General features: G+C 39.1%; 1 protein-coding gene across 1 annotated transcript in view; it reads right to left on the bottom strand.

Moving 5' to 3' along the window:
* The window catches only part of ADGRV1 (adhesion G protein-coupled receptor V1), a 538,620-nt gene that overhangs the window by 7,609 nt on the left and 510,263 nt on the right, over positions 1-20,748 (bottom strand). Inside the window, exons 88-89 of the mRNA XM_055564426.1 lie at positions 3,976-4,167; positions 1,547-1,724 (exon numbers count right to left, since the gene is read on the bottom strand). Coding sequence (XP_055420401.1) covers positions 1,547-1,724; positions 3,976-4,167 — 370 coding nt within the window. The remainder of the gene's footprint in view (positions 1-1,546; positions 1,725-3,975; positions 4,168-20,748) is intronic.

Here is a 20,748-nt window from a genome sequence, read left to right as displayed (position 1 = left end):
TCTTGGGGCTATGGGAATTACCTCTCAGTTTTTCTGATTTTGCTTCTAAATTTATTCTTCAGACTTCCCTAAGAGTTACTTTGCCTCAAAACCAGTGGGAACATGTCGTTCTCCTCCTCAAAAACCTCCATGGCTTACTGAGTTCTATAAAAACCCCACCCCTTAGCGTGGCATCTGAAGAGAATTTTCTATCATGCAGAGTGTCAGTAAGTGTTCGCTTCCTCAGATGAATCTGTAGCTAACTGTGTTCTGGAAGCCACAGGTGAATGAAGTGGGTTTCTTTAGGACTTTTTAGATCTGCTAAAATGCTCAACTGAATATTGAATCTCTGCAGTTTCCCAAGTATATCTGGTCAGGGGGATCTTTTCACTGAGCATGTCTGTGAATATCCCAAACAGGGTGCCAGCTGAAACCCAGCTGAGGAACTACAGTGATTGAAAAACAAAGCAGGTAGACTGCTTTCCAGGCTTTTCTCCTGCTGCCTGACTTCACTCACCCCACTCCCCATCCCCTGCAGCCCTGGGCTTTGGCTAATTCTATTCCCTGAGCCTGTAATGCCTTTCCTCTATGCTTTACTTACATAAACTCTACATATTCTTCAAGACACAATGGATCAGATTTTTTAAAAAATTTCCTTGAATCCTCAATAATTAATAACTCTTTCCACTACTTATCTTACTCTTAATGTCATGTTTGTGTGAATGTCTATTCCGCCTAGCAAACTCTTAAATTTCACCTTTCTTTCTTTTCTTCCTCCTTCCCTTTCTTTTTTTTTCTCTCTCATTCATTCATTTTCCAACAACATCTACAAAAGGTTTACCAACTGCCAAGCATGGATCTGAACACAGGAATATATATAATAGAATATACTTTCGAATAACTGTTTCAATAAATTCATCTGAGCACAGACATATCTTCTTGAATGTTTGTACATCTGGAAATGTGAAAGTTCACTGAACTTTTGGTAGCAGTGACAGATCAACATTTTTCTGAGAAAAAAAAAAAAGAAAAGAAAGAAGTTGCATATTTGATTGGAAAACAACTCTCCATGGAGGTCACAGACTGGTGAAGCTGAATATATAGGAAGATCCAATGAAATACTATATATGATGGCACTTTAAAAACTGTAGAACTGTACGAGAGACATGTTATGTTGCCTTTGAAAGTTTCTGCCTCAGAGCTACTCCATAAGAAATTCTCTTTGGCAGGTCAGAGGCAGAACTCTCTCAGGCAGGTTGCTACCAGATTCTTACAGTGCTGAATTTATCTCAATTGGTGTTCTATCCAGCAAGATTTCAGTGCATAGATATTTACATCAAGTTAAAATATGCCTTTTTCTTAGAAGCAAATTGTCAATTATTTTTAGGTTGTCTCATATTTGGTGCCAAGAACAAAATATCCTAGAATTCGGCTGGGATTAGGAATGGGTCATGGGAATTGGAATGCGCTAAGGGTGACATTGTACTTCTGAAACTTCATGGGAAGAATATATAAATCATAGCATAGCAAGAGTGCTTCCTTCTAATGGGTTTATGGGTTCACATACCAGTTTTTAATGCAAATATCAAGTCATCAAACTCCTGGGACTCCTCATCGGCTATTAGTGACCCCTGGCCATATCCTCCAGAGGAAGGGAATGTGGCGCCATTTTGTGGGCTTGGCTTTAAGTCAGGGCTGGCCTGACTGGCTTGCTGGAAGGATGCTCTCTCCCAGTCAGGTGGCACCTTTGGAATGGGAAGAAAAGGAAACCATAATATGAGTACATATATATTTATCCTGAAATCTATCTGAGCTATTTATCTCTATACCTCATTACAAAGACCAAGAGAAGGGGAAGCTGAACTGTTTATAGATGTAAGACATTTAATTTTACCTGTTCCTCAGAAAAGTACGTCTTTTCATGACACACTCTAACCTGGTGACACTAAACAATTTCTCTATGAGAATTACTTGTAGATTTCTATGCTGTCATGTGTGGAGAAAGAGAAGTATCTTTTAACCCAATCCATACATTAATTGTTTTTCACAGAATATGTACAAAAAAAAGGCTGTTAAAAGTATAAGAACTGGAAAAGAACTCTCCTAATCTTTAAGATAAAAAATAGAATTTTAAATATAGTAGCTATCTACAAGGATATACTGAATTGAGAAGAAAAGCTCTTTGATAGAATTCTAAAGTCCTCCTTTTTAAAATTTAAATGATGAAAAAGATAGTTCTATCTTGAAGTGAGTAAATATATTTGCTTCCTTTTTGGTTACTGCTTAAAAAAAAAATCCCTTAATCCTTCCTTTCCTAATGCTTTCCCTTCTCTGCCTGGCTTTTCAGAATGTCTCCGCCAGTCCCTCGCTGACAGCTGGAGCAAGGCCAATTCCAAGCTTCTGAGGAATGCAGGGCGCACTTGAGGGTATGGCTTTGTGCTACACCCGCGACGAACATTCAAGCAGCGGCCCAGGCCAGGAACTGAACCGTCACAAAGGCTGCCTCCCAATACAAGGTGCTCTGAGGGACTACAGGATGCCTCGCAACTGGGGAGAGTGATCTGAGGGAGGGATAAGTCAATCTGAGAGAAGAGGAAACCTTAAAAAATTTCCTGAAGCAGCAGAACATCTGGACTAGCACTCTTCAGGACGGTGATGGTTCAGTATGGTTTGGTGGAGCCCTGTGAGGCTACAAACATTTTATATCTTTACTCTCCATTACGATGGCTACTGAGCACTTGGACGTGGCCAGGGTGATGGATGAATTGAATTTTTACTGTTACTTAAATTTGGCTAGTTTAAATTTAAGCAGTCATACATGGTTAATAGCTAGTGTATTGTATAGTTCAGATCTAGACAGATCTAAACTGGGTAACCAATCAAAGAGACAAAAAAACTTTTTTTAAAGATTTACTCCTGCACTGCTGATTCTGGCAATATTTGTTTCTATTGTTATCAGCTGTGATGTGAAAATAATTCAGTTTTAAGAACTTCTGGGATATAGAAATGGTACTAGGTTGCTAAACATTGAAGGGTACTAAACATATATCCCAGTCTTTAAATATGATACTTTATTTGTGCTCACTTACCTTAATTTTCACCTAACATGAATAAAATTGCTTTCAAAATTTAACATGAAAGACAACAAAACATATCATTGAACAGGCAGATTATCTATTTATCTACCCACCTATTACCTGTTTTCTTTTCAGATATATGTACTTTGATTTCTTGATTTTTTCAGGACACAAACACAAATACTGTTTCCCTTGGCTCTTTAATATAGAGACACTGATCTAAGCTCTGTAAGGAATGGTAGGCAGGCACATCTTAGGCACTGCAGAAATTGTCAGGGTAACCCTCCTGACCATGTCTTCCTCCACAAATAACTTCAGGTACGTTTTAAAATACGAGCAGTGGTGCCAGTGCTGTGGCTGGCACTATTGATGGGTTGGTGGCAACATGATTTAGACACAGGAACCCAAAACGATGTGGTCAGGAACAGTGGGAGGTTTGTTTGTTTGCTGGGATTGAATGGTGAATTGGGATGGGCAAAGGAAGAGAGCCGTGAAAATGTTTTCATGCGGGAGCAGTATTTGAAACACCATTTCTGAAGCAGATTTAGTCACTGCAAGGACAGAGGAGCCCGGCGGGCTGCAGTCCATGGGGTCACAAAGAGTCGGACACAACTGAGTGACTACACACAAAGGTCAAATTAGGAAGCTTCTGAAAAAAGAAATGACAAATCACATGCTGACTTCCCAGTACAAACCACTGGTGAGCAGAGCTCACAAAGCACAGAGGAAAAAGAATTAGATAACAGACATGGTACGGCAGGAAGCACAGCAAATATCAGATATCAGAGAATGTCAGTAGGAAAAGGATCTGAAAGTTACGTGGCACCTTTTAACTCGTACTCTATAAAATGGAAAGGTTGTGTATGAGACAGACAGACAGACAGACAGACGGAGAAGGGGAAAGGGCAAGGAGAGGCACCTCCTCCATAGCACTGATAAGATTCTGAGTGGACTTGCTGATCTCGCCCCCAGCAGCAGGCATTCCACTCCCGGGGGTGAAGAAGGCGGTGCTAGGTCCTGGGTGCCCATTCATTTCCACTGTGTAGCTGGCCTTCATAGGGCAGCACGTCTGGTTGTGTAGAATGAAATAGACCACAAAAACATAAAGTCCCTGCAAAAGAAGAGAATACTAGCATGTTAAAGGGAAGCCTGCGACCGGAGCTAAAGAATAAACATGATTGCAAGCACAGCTGCCTTTCTACAAGTATTCTCCAAATTCTCCTCAAAGCTGGGAATGACAAAACGTGTTTGAAGCAGGAGGCCGTTGCAAATTTTGAATGGCACAAAGGTTCTTCAATGTCATTTGAGAAAACTGCCTTCTCGCTAACAAGTCATTTTTTTCTTAGTTAAAACATCAGAACTCTGAAATCTAGCTCTACTAATACCTGAATACAGACCTGCAGAGAAATGTGTCTGTCTGATTCACTGTGTACCTTTTGTTTTACAGGGCAATCTCTTGCCTAAATTACTGTTTTATTTCTTCCCGCACCTATTGCACTCTCTTCTTTAATTTTTTTCTCAGCAAAATGGTGAGTAATGCTCCAGCCACCTTAGAGACTGAGGCAAGGGCAGGACTAATTAAGCCTTCTGCTTTTGTTTATCTATCTCACCTACGTATCTCAGGTGGAAATAAAATCACTGCATAGGGATTCAGTATGGATTGCTTAATACTTAGCATGTTTCTCAGCAAACATTACATGAGGACGACAAAGCTATCTCATGCCTTCTTAAACATCTGCTGCCCCTTTAAATTCTTTTGCAATCTAGTCAAACTCGACAATTGCTCTGCTTCCGTCACAGGGAGCAACTCACATTTTGCAATTGTGTTCCAGACATTGCCTACACTGGCTTTCCTTCATGATTTCTACAAGGGGTCTACTGTATACTTCTAATCATGCTTCTATAAAGCTTGGTAATTTTGACCTTTACACTCAGCCAATAAAATATGTTAAATTGTGCCTTTTGTGTCTATTAATACTGATGTTTAAGTTTTGGAAGCAAATAAGAATCTCCTTAGTTACTAAAATTCTTATATTAATCCATAAAAATGAAAGTAAGACACACAGCCTGTTAAAGAAAAAAAAGGAGTTAATGTCAAAACTTCATAAAACACAAGTTAAGTATGGTCAGTTTTGAGGTCTGCATTCTCCCATGGCCCCTAATATTTCTGGCAGTGTGGAAGCAGGAAAGCAAACAATATTGTGGACTTAAGACTTGTACCTGCTGGAATAAATAGTAAAAAGTCTATTAGAAAATCCTCAAGGCACAAGAATCACAACTAACCTTTAATGGAAAATGAAATTAGAGGACAGTCTGAAAGGTAGGAATATTAACATTTGATCTCTGTTGCCATTTCTGGAATATTGTTATAAATTAGGATTTTCTCCTTTTTGTACTGAAATAACCCCATCCTGAGTTGGCATCCAGTCTATATAATTAACAACTCTGTTTTGAAATCAGTGGTTTATCTGCTAAAATATTTTAAAACGCAATTACTCTAACCATAATGCAAAATTAGTAACTGAAACATTAATTTCCTTTTGAATTGGGCTTGTTTTGTTTTTTTGGCAACAACATTAATATTCTAAATTACGTAGGGTAAGCGAATTAGCTTCACGTGCAAATGATGTCATGCACATTAGCAGAAACAAATCTTCCTGAAAACACACACGTCCAACATTTTTATTGTACAAGTAATTTTTCACATGGGTATGACTTAACTATATTGGCCACAGCAATAGACAAAACAGGAAAAAAAAAATAAACTGTCAGCCTTGAGAATTGTGAGAATGTCACTGATTTATTTCAGGATTTCTCTAAGTGAGACTAAGTGATGGGGTAAAAGCTAGATTGGAAAAAAAAAATGTCCTAAAAATTGATCTCCAAGGACCCATTTGTTAAAACAGCACATTCTCTCTTGTTTGTTTTTATATCAAGCCTTTTGTGCTTCAGAGGAGGAACTATCTGCTGAAAATAACTTGCATGTGAAAACTGCATATGCTGTGTTTTTTTTTTTTTTTCTTAAAAGCGTATTTACATATACAGTAAATACTCTGAACCTTTTAGATGTGTATCAGGAAATATAAACACTGTTAAAATGGAAAGAAAAGAATGTTTAAATGCAGATTGTATGACATTTGCCTGTGTCCAGTTCAGGCTGGGCAAATATAGAAAAAGGACTTTCATTATCCAAAGTACTCAGCTGTGGAGGTTTCTGACCTCAGAGTAAAAACAAGTCCCTATTTCAAAAGCTGTATGTTAAATCTCAGGTTCTCCTTTGAGTGTGTGTGTGTGTGTGTGTGTGTGTGTGTGTGTGTGTATGTGTGTGTGAGCGCGTGCTCAGCCACGCAGTCATGTCTGACTCTTTGCGACCCCATGGACTGTAGCCTCCCAGGCTCCTCTATCCATGGGATTCTCCAGGCAAGAATCCTGGAGTGGGGTGCCATTTCCTATTCCAGGGGATCTTCCCAATCCAGGGATTGAACCCACGTCTCCTGCATTCTCTGCATTGGCAGCAGATTCCTCACCCCTCTGCTGTATGGCATTCTGTAAAAGAATTTTATGAGAGCATCTAGAATCCCAGTTACTCCATCCAATGTGTTGACTACCCTATGTACACTGCCAGGCAATGAGATGCAAGGATAGAACATTTGGCTCCTACTCCAAGTTGCTAACAAGTTGCTAATAATCTACTAAATGATAGGTTAACTGTTTCTGAAGCAGGATATATATAATTCATCTGTCCTTCCTAGTCTTTATTTAGGGAAAGCTTACAGAGAAGGAGATTCTTTCTGTGTATTGCTGTTTTGATTATTTTGCTGGATTTCCTACTACAATGATGAAAAAATGCTTTCAAAAAATCTTTAGTTGGATTACATCTGGATTGGCCAGCTCTGAATTTATTTTGATGCAGGAATTTAAACTTATTAGCAAGTGCTCAGTGAGACACAAAGGAGACCATAATGGTCTGAAGCAGCAGTCCCCAACCTTTCTGGCACCATGGACCAGTTTTGTGGAAGACAATTTTTCCACAGACTGGGGCCGGGGGGATGGTTTGGGGATGATTCAAGTGAATTACATTTATTGTGCATTCATTCCTATTATTATTACATCAGCTCCAGCTTCAATCATTAGGCATTAGATCCTGAAGGTTACCCCTGCTCTAAAGGAGTTAATAAACACTCTTAACATCATCAGGGAGCAAATAAGTACAGGAGATTTTGGCTGCTTATCTCAGTAATTTATGTCAGTTCCACACAAGATGGGAAAGAATCAACATTGCCATTTAACAAATTCACCCAAGAAGCGGTGGCAGAGAAGTGGGGAAACAGGAAGTTGACTAAGCTGCTTGTCTCTGAAGGAAGTGAAGTCTCAGGGTTTCATACTGATTCGGAAACCTCATCTAAGTGTCCCCTCTGAGGCCTAAGATGCAGCCCTCAGCTAAGAACAGTTAAGCTTTTAAAAGCTTGTAAAAAGATCTCAGAGGAGGGTTTCCCCGGTGGCTCTGCTGCTGCTGCTGCTAAGTCGCTTCAGTTGTGTCCGACTCTGTGCGACCCCATAGACGGCAGCCCACCAGGCTCCCCCGTCCCTGGGATTCCCAGGCAAGAACACTGGAGTGGGTTGCCATTTCCTTCTCCAATGCATGAAAGTGAAAAGTGAAAGTGAAGTCGCTCAGTTGTGTCTGACTCTTCGCGACCCCATGGACTGCAGCCTATCAGGCTCCTCTGTCCATGGGATTTTGCAGGCAAGAGTACTGGAGTGGGGTGCCATCACCTTCTCCGCCCTGGTGGCTCAGTGGTAAAGAAGAGGCAGGAGACACGGGTTTGATCCCTGATCCAGGAAGTCCTACATGTTGCTCCCCCATGGCGCAGAGCATCTAAGTCTGCTGAGACTGTGCTCCAGAGCCCAGGAGACACAAATACTGAAGCCCTAGAGCCTGTGCTCCACAAGAAGAGAAGCCACCGCAATGGGAAGCCCATGTACCACATCTAGAGAAAAGCCCGCACAGCAACAGAGACCCAGCACAGCCAAAAATAAACAAATAAATGGGGGAAAACAAAGATCTCAGGAGGATCACACCAGGTATCAAGCCATAACTAAAGGCACGCTGTCTTAGTCAGCAGTCCTTTTTGTCTCTGCCTTTCTCATCCCATAATTTCTTCAGGTTACAAAAAAAGTGGTTAGATGGCCAAGAGGCATGTGAAAAGATGCTCAACATTGCTCATTATTGGAGAAATGCAAGTCAAACCTACAATGAGGTACCACCTAACACCGGCCACAATGGCATCATCAAAAAATCTACAAACAATAATCGCTGGAGAGGGTGTGGAGAAAAGGGAACCCTCTTACACTGTTGGTGAGAATGTAAATTGTGGAGACCAGTATGGAGGTTGCTTAAAAAGCTAAAAATAGAACTGCCATATGACCCAGCATCCACTACTGGGCGTGTACCCTGAGAACACCAGAACTCAAAACAGACACATGTATCCCAGTCTTCACTGTAGCACTATTTACAATAGCCTGGTCATGAAAGCAGCCTAGATGTCGGTTGACAGATGAATGGTAAGGAAGATGTGGTTCATACATACAATGGAATATTACTCAGCCATACAAAGGAACAAAATCGAGTCAGTTGAAGTGATGTGGATGAAACTAGAGCCTGTCATACAGAGTGAAGTAAGTAAGAAAGAGAAAAACAAATGTTGTATACTCACACATATGTACAGAATCTAGAAAAATGGTACTGATGAGCCTATTTGCAGGGCAGGAATGGAGGTGCAGACATAGGAAACAGACTTTCAGACACAGCGTGTTGGGGAAGGAGAGGGTGGGATGCATTGAGAGAGTAGCATTGAGATATACATACTGCAAAGAGTGAAATATTAATAGATAGCAGGAAGCTGCTGTGGATAGCACAGGGAGCTCAGCTCTGTTCTCTGTGATGGCCTAGAGGGGTGGAATAGGAGGGTGGGAGGGAGGCTCAAAAGGGAGAGTATACATGTATATATATGACTGATTCACGATGTGATACAGCAGAAACTAATACAACATTGTAAAGCAACTGTATTCCCATAAAAAAGCAAAGAAAATCAAGTAAATGAACCAACCCACTTAACAGCTGCCCAAGCTCATACCTTTAATTTTATTTGTCTCTAAATAATGTGACACATAAGTTCATAATTTTGTCTGCGTTCTGAATGCTGGCCTGCATGCACAGCCAGTTGGAGCGAGTGTGACAAACCCCATGCTACGTCCTCCACCTGTGAGCATGGACACACCCACACAGCAAGAGCTCTCAGCAATCCTGAGCTACATGTGTCCCGCATCCTAACATACTGATTCCATGTGGCCTCTATTTCTAATATTTATTTCAGTCTCTGGCAAAAGGCTATTATATATGATAAAAATATACCAGTGACAGTACCCGCTGCTGCTAAGTCACTTCAGTCGTGTCCGACTCTGTGCGACCCCATAGATGGCAGCCCACCAGGCTCCCCCGTCCCTGGGATTCTCCAGGCAAGAACACTGGAGTGGGTTGCCATTTCCTTCTCCAATGCATGGAAGTGAAAAGTGAAAGTGAAGTCGCTCAGTGGTGTCCGACCCTCAGCGACCCCATGGACTGCAGCCTTCCAGGCTCCTCCATCCATGGGATTTTCCAGGCAAGAGTACCGGAGTGGGGTGCCATTGCCTTCTCTGTGACAGTACCTAGCAAGCCATTAAAACACAAAGAACTGACTCATATTAAAAAACAGGGCTTTTCTGGTGGGTCAGATGGTAGACTCCTCTTGCAATATTAAATTATTGTTTATATTAATTTTATAATATAAAATACATATTTTATATTAAAATGTAAATTTTATAAATATGTGTTTTATATTAAAATATAAATTTAAATTATAGCACTTAGATATTTGAGGAATAAAAAGCTGGACACCTATAGGCAATGAAAGATTGGACTTATAGACACCACAGATCTCATGGATGCCATGAGAGTTGATGAACAACTGAGCTATCAGTAGCTGGAACTGATTATGGATGAGGCATATCATGACTCAGAGAATTTGAAAATACAGGAAGAGGTTTGGCTAATATAAAATTCCAGTGGATTAAGATAAAAAAAGACCGATTAAAGGAATAAAAGAAGCTAATCGGTAAGAAAAATACTCAAGAATTGGTAATTACTATCCGTGAAAAAGGGAATTCAATGAATGTAACTGAAGATGAATGAAAATATATAATATTAACACAAGAAAAGGTTCCTGGAAAAAAACCAAAAACTTTAATCCACAGATTGAAAGTATTAACTATAATACCATGTACCAGGGAAACTGATATAGATTCCTTGATACCACATCATAGCCTTATTAGGTGTTAAACTTTAAGAGATTCCAAAAGAAAACAAGCCAGTCTGTTAATAAATGGTAAATTTTAGGCTGCCTTCAGATGTCTTTATATCAACTTTTAGTGTTAAAAGATAATGGAGCAATATTTATTTAGTTCTGTGGGAGAAAGAATATTATATTCAGCCAATATAGCATTTGAAATTATCAAACATAAAGACAATGCTGGGAATGCAGCATTCATAAATTTTCTTGAGTTAAAAAAAAACAAACTACATGATAATAAAATATAACTAATAAAGAGAGGAACTGTCCATACCAATGAAAAAACAGAATTCAGTAATGATGATGGCAGAACAATCATGTAAAAGGTACTACCATCTATGCATTTAGATGCTGGAATTATCTTACAATTATAAGAATTATATTTATAGATTCATACGTAAACGTTAAGCCTAGACAAAGTAAAACATAGAATATTAACCCCATATATATATATATATTCCCCTATGTATATGTGTGTGTGTGTGTATATATATATATACACACATGTGTATATATATACACATACACATGTGTATATATATATTTTATATATATATACATACACACACACACATACACACACACCTAATGTTCGGAAGAGTGAATGGGAGGAGACCTGAGTATTGATGATTTCATCATCTTTTTTTTTTTTAATTTTATTTTTAAACTTTACATAATTGTATTAGTTTTGCCAAATATCAAAATGAATCCGCCACAGGTATACATGTGTTCCCCATCCTGAACCCTCCTCCCTCCTCCCTCCCCATTCCATCCCTCTGGGTCGTCCCAGTGCACCAGCCCCAAGCATCCAGTATCGTGCATCGAACCTGGACTGGCAACTCGTTTCATACATGATATTTTACATGTTTCAATGCCATTCTCCCAAATCTTCCCACCCTCTCCCTCTCTCTCAGAGTCCATAAGACTGTTCTATACATCAGTGTCTCTTTTGCTGTCTCGTACACAGGGTTATGGTTACCATCTTTCTAAATTCCATATATATGCGTTAGTATACTGTATTGGTGTTTTTCTTTCTGGCTTACTTCACTCTGTATAATAGGCTCCAGTTTCATCCATCTCATTAGAACTGATTCAAATGTATTCTTTTTAATGGCTGAGTAATACTCCATTGTGTATATGTACTACTGCTTTCTTATCCATTCATCTGCTGATGGACATCTAGGTTGCTTCCATGTCCTGGCTATTATAAACAGTGCTGCGATGAACATTGGGGTACACGTGTCTCTTTCCCTTCTGGTTTCCTCAGTGTGTATGCCCAGCAGTGGGATTGCTGGATCATAAGGCAGTTCTATTTCCAGGTTTTTCAGGAATCTCCACACTGTTCTCCATAGTGGCTGTACTAGTTTGCATTCCCACCAACAGTGTAAGAGGGTTCCCTTTTCTCCACACCCTCTCCAGCATTTATTACTTGTAGACTTTTGGATCGCAGCTATTCTGACTGGTGTGAAATGGTACCTCATAGTGGTTTTGATTTGCATTTCTCTGATAATGAGTGATGTTGAGCATCTTTTCATGTGTTTGTTAGCCATCTGTATGACTTCTTTGGAGAAATGTCTATTTAGTCCATCTTTTACAGTATGTATTCAAGTTGATACTATAAAATTGAAATACCTAGGTTATAAAAAACAGTGATTCCAATCCTTTACTGTATTTATAATTTCTTGACTTAAGATACACCTTTTATATTTCTTGTGATGATTAGAATATATTTTGTGGTATAGAAGCATTTTTTGATATTTAACAGTTATTTCTCTTCCATTTTAGCTTTTCTCAAGACAAATTCAAATACATTGAAATTAAATTTTGTATATTACGGAAACTATAATATGGTCACATATTTAAAACATTTATAAGTAGGCATCCAATCATATTTAGTATGTCTAGAAAGATATCTGAAATGATGTTCAGATATGAACATCACTTTTTTATTTTAAATGTGATTTTTACTTTAAAATAGTCAACAGTCTGTGACAAAATGACATATAATAAATAAAGTAGGAATGCTTTGTTAAATAAACCTTTATATGTAATGACTTACTTGCTCTTTTCAGTGTTCTCCATTAATTTTCATAGAATTAGATTTCTCTCCCATCATTTCCCTTTCCCTTCAGTCTGTATAACTTCTTTTTAGCATTTCCCGATGCTCAGATTTTTTGGAAATAAATTCTTTCAGCTTTTGCCTGAAAGTGTTTTTATTGTACCTTGCTATTAGAAGGATATTGTCACTGGATATAGATTTGCAGGTTAACAGGTTTTGTTTGTTTGTTACAGGACTTTAAAGGGGTCATTCCATTGTCTTCTAGTTTCCAGTTTCTGATGAGAATAGTATTAACTTCTATTATGATTTTCTTGAATACAATGTTCCCTTCACTTCCCCAAGCTGCCCTCACGATCTGCTATTCAGATTTTCAAGAATTTGACTATGATATGCCTAAGGATACTTTTCTTTGCTTGGGGTTCTCTAAGCAATTTGGATTTGTGGTTTGTGCTAATAAACTTGGAAAATTCCTGGACATCATAATAGTCACTTAATATTTATGAAGATTACTTATGGATGAAGTTTGAAGTGACTTTAAAAGTTTTTAATCTTTATATTTTTATTATTTGTTTCAATTCCTATAATAAATCTTTATCATTTTTCTAAGAATAATGATTAAAAAATAGTCTAAGCAAATTTGTCAATATATTAGTAGTGATCAAGTTTTTTAACAATATCTTTTATTTTTATCTTTATGTAGATAAAGAGTATATAGACACAAGGACCATTTATTAATACTGCTTTTTTTTTTCTGTTTTTAAAACTTTGAAGCACAACAATATTAAAATAATAGGAATAAATGGTTTTGGAGACCTAAGGAAAATGTAAAATTTCAAAATCTCCAGGTATATGTTAATTCTGTTATGAAAAATAGTTAAGAAATAGGCAGTACAGTCCTACAAGTGGCCTAATCAAAACCACCTATCTTTTGGATAGCTTAAGAAAGAACACAGAACAATGCAGCATAAAGAACTTAGAAGAATGAAATCTTCAATAAAATTAGGCTATATTTTTTCAACTCAAAAATTACAAATTTGGGATTACAAAAAAAGAGTATCTTTGATTCAATGGTAACATCCTAGAAAGCAAGACATTATGTCCAGTTAGTTCACTGATGTAATTTTTAGTTCATAGGTTCTTGGCACCCAGAAGGAGCTTAAGAATTATTTGTTAAATAAGAGATTCTGGTTTTTAATTTTCATTAGTGACAGAGAGTAGGATGGGGTGGGGACAGGCAGGTGTTGGTTCGAGTCCTCTCATTTTCTCACTATAGTTAGGTAATTTGGGAGTTGCTCAATAAAAATTCGCTTTGGCTCAGTCTTTGTGTTTCTCACATTACATGTGCCAAGACTCTCTTGCAGGAGAATGAACACCCACTAATGGCTGGTCTCTGCTCTTCTGGATCTGTGCCCCTTTGGTGGTGGGCTTGCTTGGCCGTGAACCTCCAGGTGACTTCCTGGCTGTGTCTGGCTTCTCTTCGGGGCCTGAGTTTGCATATTGCTGCTGCCTTTTCCTGTGACTGCTTCTCCTTAGAGGGCTTCACAGCTTCTGCTTTTGCTCTCCGCTTGGCAGACACCCCTGTGAAGTCTCCGTGGTTTCTTGCTTCTGGCGTCACACAGAGCTGCTGACCTACTGCTGTTTTGTATCACCACGTGACTTAGCAGCAGAGACAACGGATTTCGTACCAACGACAGAATTGAAAAGACCAATACTGTATTTATGCATCTGTACATTTTCTTCAGGTGTGAGAAAACTAGGAATTTCATCTGTCACTGATTCACATTTTTTTCAACAGCTCTTTTTTGGATTTTAACTTGCTTTTGTTAATTTTCTTATTTACAATTAGATTCTTCAATCTGATGTGTGTATTAAATATACAGAGAAAAGGAAAATGAGTGAGTTATCTTGATGGCCACCGGCTCTCAGTGCAATTGAAACATTTAGAATGCTTTGGGAACAACTATCACCCAAATGCTCCTAAAAATATTTGGATGGGATCAGTAATTACCTAGTGTTCACCATGGGTTCTATCAAGTTCTTCTAAAATTCCTTACTAATTTAAGGGCTGCTATTCAGAACAAGGAGAAGGCAATGGCACCCCGCTCCAGTACTCTTGCCTGGAAAATCCCATGGACGGAGGAGCCTGGAAGGCTGCAGTCCATGGGGTCGCTGAGGGTCGGACACCACTGAGCGACTTCACTTTCACTTTTCACTTCAATGCATTGGAGAAGGAAATGGCAACCCACTCCAGTGTTCTTGCCTGGAGAATCCCAGGGATGGGGGAGCCTGGTGGGCTGCCGACTATAGGGTTGCACAGAGTCGGACACGACTGAAGCGACTTACCAGCAGCAGCAGCATTCAGAGCAAAGAGAGTCAATGGAAGTTCAGTTAGCTTAGTCTGCTGGCTTCAGAGATGTTTGTAACTAAATTATCTGGGTAGCATGGCTTTACTTTCAAGGTTGAGGCTTAGACCGATGTCTATTCTAAATTTTGTAAATTCTAGGAGCAATAATTTTTTTTTTAACTACAAATATCCAGATTATAGATAAGATACCTTTTGTTTTATACAACTAAAGTTTCTATCTGCAATTTAAGAACCCTTTTTTCTGTATGTCACTTATGGGCAGGAGAAACATTTGGTCAGTCTTTTTTGGGATGTATACTCATGAATCAGAGGACAATTATTCAGTTATGCCTCAGCAATTTCATCTGCAGATGGCATGGTCCACGTCCTTCAGTTTTTCCTCTTGAACCTTGTCCTACAGGACTTTATCGCAGAGACTCTCAATGTTCTTTATGCTTCTGTTAAGTTTCAAAGCATGGCATGCTAATCAGTTGTGATACTACTTATCAGGAGCAGGACTCTTTCTGACAAGATAGAAGGGACTGAAAATTAAAGTTGTTTTTTTCTGTCAAGTTACAACACCACAAACCCCTGACCCCACCAACACCCTGCTTTGAGAGTTCCCAGATAAGAACATGTTCAGAAGGACATACTGAGTTGGGTGGCAGGACTGAGAACAGACAAGGCTGAAAGTGATCGTAAGAGTACTGAGATGGAACTAAAGAGTGGAGGAGAGGTCTGGAATCTGAGGGTAATTTTTAAAGGTTTTAATAGAAAGTGGAGAAGAGATTCCAGTTGGATTAAGCTTTGAACATGAAAAATAGTTTTAACTGAAATTACAAAAATTGCCAAACTTTACCATGACTATTTAAACACTGTTATATTTACTAGAACCTTAAAACATAGTTTGAAATTATTTTGGTTTACTTTGAGAAATCTCTGCCATAGGGAACTGGAAATACCCAGAATCTGTAGACTAAAATACTATTATTATTAATAATAACAACAATGACAATAATAAAATAGTTAAAGTGAGTGAGTTGTTTCCTTGTCTCTGGGGTGGTTTTTCTATGCAGAACAGATTATGCAAAAGTTTATTATTAATAGTCTTGTCTAATAGTAAAGTCTGTAGCGAGTCCAGAAAAATCGGTCCATTTGTACGCTTAGAGCAAATCACACACATGGCAAATCACCAAGATGAACACTTTAAATATCTTACTGTTTTATTTGTCAATTATAGCTAAACAAAGCTGAGAAAAGCCTATAGTAGCGAATAGGACAAATCACTGATACGTATAACGACATGAATGAATCTCAAAATCAGCATGCTGGATAAAAACGTCAGTCATAAAGAAGTGCCCACTGTATGATTCTATTTATACAAAATTCTAGAAACCACAAATTACTATACAGTGACAGAAAGCAGATCAGTGGCTCCCTGGCTATCGGAGCAAAGGGAAGGATGGTCTGCAGAGCGGCCTGGGGAATCTTTGGGGGGAGATGGAAATGTTCTCTGTCTTGACTGTGGTTTCATGAGTGTGTAACCACCTGGTTTTTTAAAGGCTGAAGAACAAAATAGGGTTTTGAATTTGCTGTTTTAATAAAGTGAACGCTTATCTTTTAAACCAAGGGGTCAACAAACTTTTCCTGAAGGCAGTCACATAGTAAATATTGTAGACTTAGAAGGGCATATGGTCTCTGTTGAAACTACACTGAAATTTGTCTCATACAATTTTCCCAGGTCATAAAATATTATTCTCCTTTCTACTTTTCCTAACATTTATAAATGAAAAAGCCATCCTTAACACTGTAAGAGGACTTCCCTGGTGGCACAGTGGATAAGAATTTGCCTGCCAATGCAGGGGTACAAATTCAATCCCTGATTTGGGGAGATTCCACATGCCATGGAGCAACTAAGTCTGTGCGCCAAAACTACTGGGCCAGCTCTGGAGCCTGGAAGCTGAACTACTGAAGCCTGAATGTTCTAGAGCCTGTGCTCTGAAACAAGAGGAACCACTTCAATGAAAAGCCTGAGCGCTGCAATGAAGAGTAATCCCTATTTGCCACAGTCATGACCAACCTAGACAGCATATTAAAAAGCAGAGACAGTACTTTGCCAACAAAGATCTGTCTAGTCAAAGCTATAGTTTTTCCAGTAGTCATGTATGGATGTGAGAGCTGGACTATAAAGAAAGCTGAGCGCCAAAGAACTGATGCTTTTGAACTGTGGTGTTGGAGAAGACTCTTGAGAATCCCTTAGAGAGCAAGGAGATCCAAGCAGTCCATCCTAAAGGAAATCAGTCCTGAATATACATTGGAAGGACTGATGTTGAAGCTGAAACTCCAATACTTTGGCCACCTGATACGAAGAACTGACGCATTGAAAAAGACCCTGATGCTGGGAAAGGTTGAAGGCGGGAGGAGAAAGGGACGACAGAGGATGAGATGTTGGATGGCATCACCGACTCAATGGATGAGTTTGGGTAAACTCCGGGAGTTGGTGATGGACAGGCAGGCGTGGTGTGCTGCAGTCCACAGGGTGAAAAGAGTCGGACACGACTGATCGACTGAACTGAACTGAGAGAAAGCCCACGCAGCAACGGACATCTAGCACAGCCAAGAATTAAAAACAAACAAAAAACACAGTAAGAACTTTTCAACACAGTTTTTGGTCAGAATCCTTTAAATTGCCTTTTCAACAGTCCTCCAAAATTTAGCATTCAGGTATTTGTTAATAATTCTATGTGTTCATTTTAATTGTTTGGACAGTGATAGGTGACCAAAGAACAGGGTTGATGATGACGAAAAGGGAAAATTGACTTAGAGCCCATAAAAGTAAGAGAAAAAAGAGAAGGGATCATTCTGCTGTGGAAACTAAATGAAATATCATCCACATTGATGTGAAAATAAGTACGATCATTTTAAGTACTAGACAGGAGGTCAGGAAAAGGTTAGAGAGAAAGAGACTTAAGTGCAGAAATAGCTGTGCACTGTTAAAAGCTGAGGCCATTATCGGTGTATGATTTTTTTACGGAAGACACAGAATGTAGAGGAAAATGCTGAGTGCTCAGGACTCAGCACAGCTGCAGGACACGAACAGGAAGAATCACTTAAGTAAACAAGGAACTACCGACTGGTCAGGCAGGTCAGATGAGAGGACAGCCACAACGGACTACACTGGGAACCCCAAGACAAGACTCAGCTCCAGGAGGGCGAGGGGTCCACATCACTATAAACGGATGTTAAAAAGACGTGAAAAGAGCCATTTTTTCACTGCAGATGCAACCATTATCTGGGAAAAACACAAGCAGATCACTCCCTATCCTAAGAGCACTTGTCCCTTGATAGCACTACGTATTATATATTTCAGTCTATTGTCATCCCATCTAGAGAGCAGTAAGAAGAGATTTAAATACCTAATACACAAGGTTGTCAAGAAAAAGGGTACCCTGAGGTTAGGGAATGATCTGACTCATGACATGAGATCAGCCAGAGTGATAACTACATGCTGACACTGGATGGGAGTCTTCTTCCCTCCACTTCACCCACTTCATTCATTATTATTCTCATTCAGAGCAAAAGACTGCAGAGCACAGAGTTTAATACCTTTAAACTATGCACTTCAGGCGTTCCATTTGAAGATACTGAATGAATGTTGACAATTTCACATTTGCTACAATGAGTGTTTCTTCCTGCCAATTTTAGGTCACCTCTGATACTGAGGTCCCTTTGGGAGATGCCCAATTTTTGTACTTTTGACTTATTCCTGTCCCACAGGTTGCTGAAGGCAGCCAGCCAGCCAATGACTCATAACTACTGGGCTTCGACATCTTTTATGCTGCTTTTGAAAGGAAAAAAAAATCTAGTAAGCTTTGAAGAAATTATGCATTTCATCATAACACGGTTAGTCAAACAGCAAAGATGATCTAAACGGCTTTGTTTTAGAAATATTTTTGCATGAGTCAATTCCAAAATAAGGACACAGTCCATGTAGACTTCTATAGAAATGTGGAACTCAACATCTTATGATCCACTGTACTGGAAACAGGTATAAATTTTGCACTGAGGGGATAGAAAGAGATTTATCACAATTGGCAAGCCTGGCAAATTCTGAGATATCTCACCAGCAGATAAAAACTCCGAGTTACTACACTTCTGGGAATCTTTACATTTACAGATTTGAGTTAATACAACATGTAAACAGAAATTAATAATTCCAGATATTAAGAACTAGCTATCATATTGTTGTTGTTATTGTTATTCAGTTGCTAAGTTGTGCCTGACTCTTTGTGACCCCATGTACTGTAGCCTGCCTGGCTCCTCTGTCCATGGGATTTTCTAGGCAAGAATACTGGAGTGGGTTGCCATTTCCTTCTCCAGGGGATCTTCCTGGACCAGGGACTGAACTCAAGGCCTCTGCATTGGCAGACAGATTCTCTACCACTGAGCCACCAGGGAAGCTCATATTACATATTATCAAAATATTGTTACTATTTTCAAATACTCTTTTCTGATGATTACTGAGCCACTTAGTAGGGAGAAATCATTTTGTACCTTTTTGTTGCAATTTTCTAGAAACAAGGATACTAAGATATCTCCAGTAATGCTCTATAGAAAAGCTAATTTACTAACACACTTCTAAAATGTATGGATATTTTAATTTTAAAGAGCAATAATTTAAAGTAGCCCATTCATTGTTAATATTTATTGCAGAAGGGGGAAAAGGAAATAAAATACAGAGAAGCCACTCCTCATCCCCAAATCTTAACACTCAGAAATCACCACTCTATCTTGGATATAAACTTTCTTAAAACTACAATTTCTAGAGAGGGTTTATTTTTCCCCAACCCGTTAATTATGTAAGGACATGTTTCCATATGTAAGCATTTTATTGGGAAAAAGAGCTGAAGGTTGGATTTACAGTTGGGCAATAGTTGAAGAAACTTTAGATCTTGGTTTGCCTGGGACAGCCCTGGTTTGTTAAAAATTCCTGGTTTTGTCTGTTGTCTCAGCATTTTTATCAACATCACCCCCCTTACGTTAGGGCTCAAGAAGGATCCGGGCTTCCCTGGTGGCTCAATGGCAAAGAATCTGCCTCCAGTGTGAGAGATCCCAGTTTGATCCCTGGGTCAGGAAGATCCCCTGGAGAAGGGAACGGCAACGCACTCCAGTATTCTTGCTTGGAGAATCCCATGGACAGAGGAGCCTGGTGGGCTACATACAGTCCATGGGGTTGCAAAGAGTTGGACACGACTGAGTGACTAACACACACAAAAAGGGTCCAGCACTGAGAAATAAATCCTGATTGAATCAGCAGAGCTATTGAGCGTATCTTAAATCTTAATAAAAATCCAGATTCTAACCAGCCCTCTTTATGTAAGGATGGTTTTCTGCAGTTTAAATTCTCTCCTAGCCACCTTTGATTCATTCATTAAGTTCATATGTCATAGCTGAATGCCCACCAAGAAGTGCACTTAGGTTCCACTCAGGCAGTGGACAGACAGGCTTGAGTGCTTCCTCCAGCGTTTCATGCCCAGTCTTGTGGTTCAATGCTTGGAGCTCCACCACGAGTTCCTCTGCTTCCTAAATCTCAGAACGTTGCTTGAAGGGGAAATAAGTGAAGTGAAAGATGGGTCCAGTGATTGGCTTTACCTAAATTGGGATAGTCTTCCAAATATTTTTACCTTTCTTCAACAAAATAAGGTTGTATACTATTCTTTGAAAAGTTTTTGAGTGTTTAGTACATGGAAAACTCTGTGGCTCATAAAATAAGATAAAGCTGGGGTATCTATTTCAAAGATCTTACCCTAGAGTGAAAAATATGAGGCATCTAAATAAAAGTAAGTCCTGTGGCTTAAAGTACCTCCTAAGATGCAAGTCCATACTCCCAAAATCTTTCACAAC

Source organism: Bubalus kerabau, chromosome 1 (assembly GCF_029407905.1).
Source record: "Bubalus kerabau isolate K-KA32 ecotype Philippines breed swamp buffalo chromosome 1, PCC_UOA_SB_1v2, whole genome shotgun sequence".
Lineage (NCBI taxonomy): Eukaryota > Metazoa > Chordata > Mammalia > Artiodactyla > Bovidae > Bubalus > Bubalus kerabau.
The sequence above is the reverse complement of the archived record's forward strand: the minus strand, read 5'-3'. Positions and strand labels throughout refer to the sequence as shown.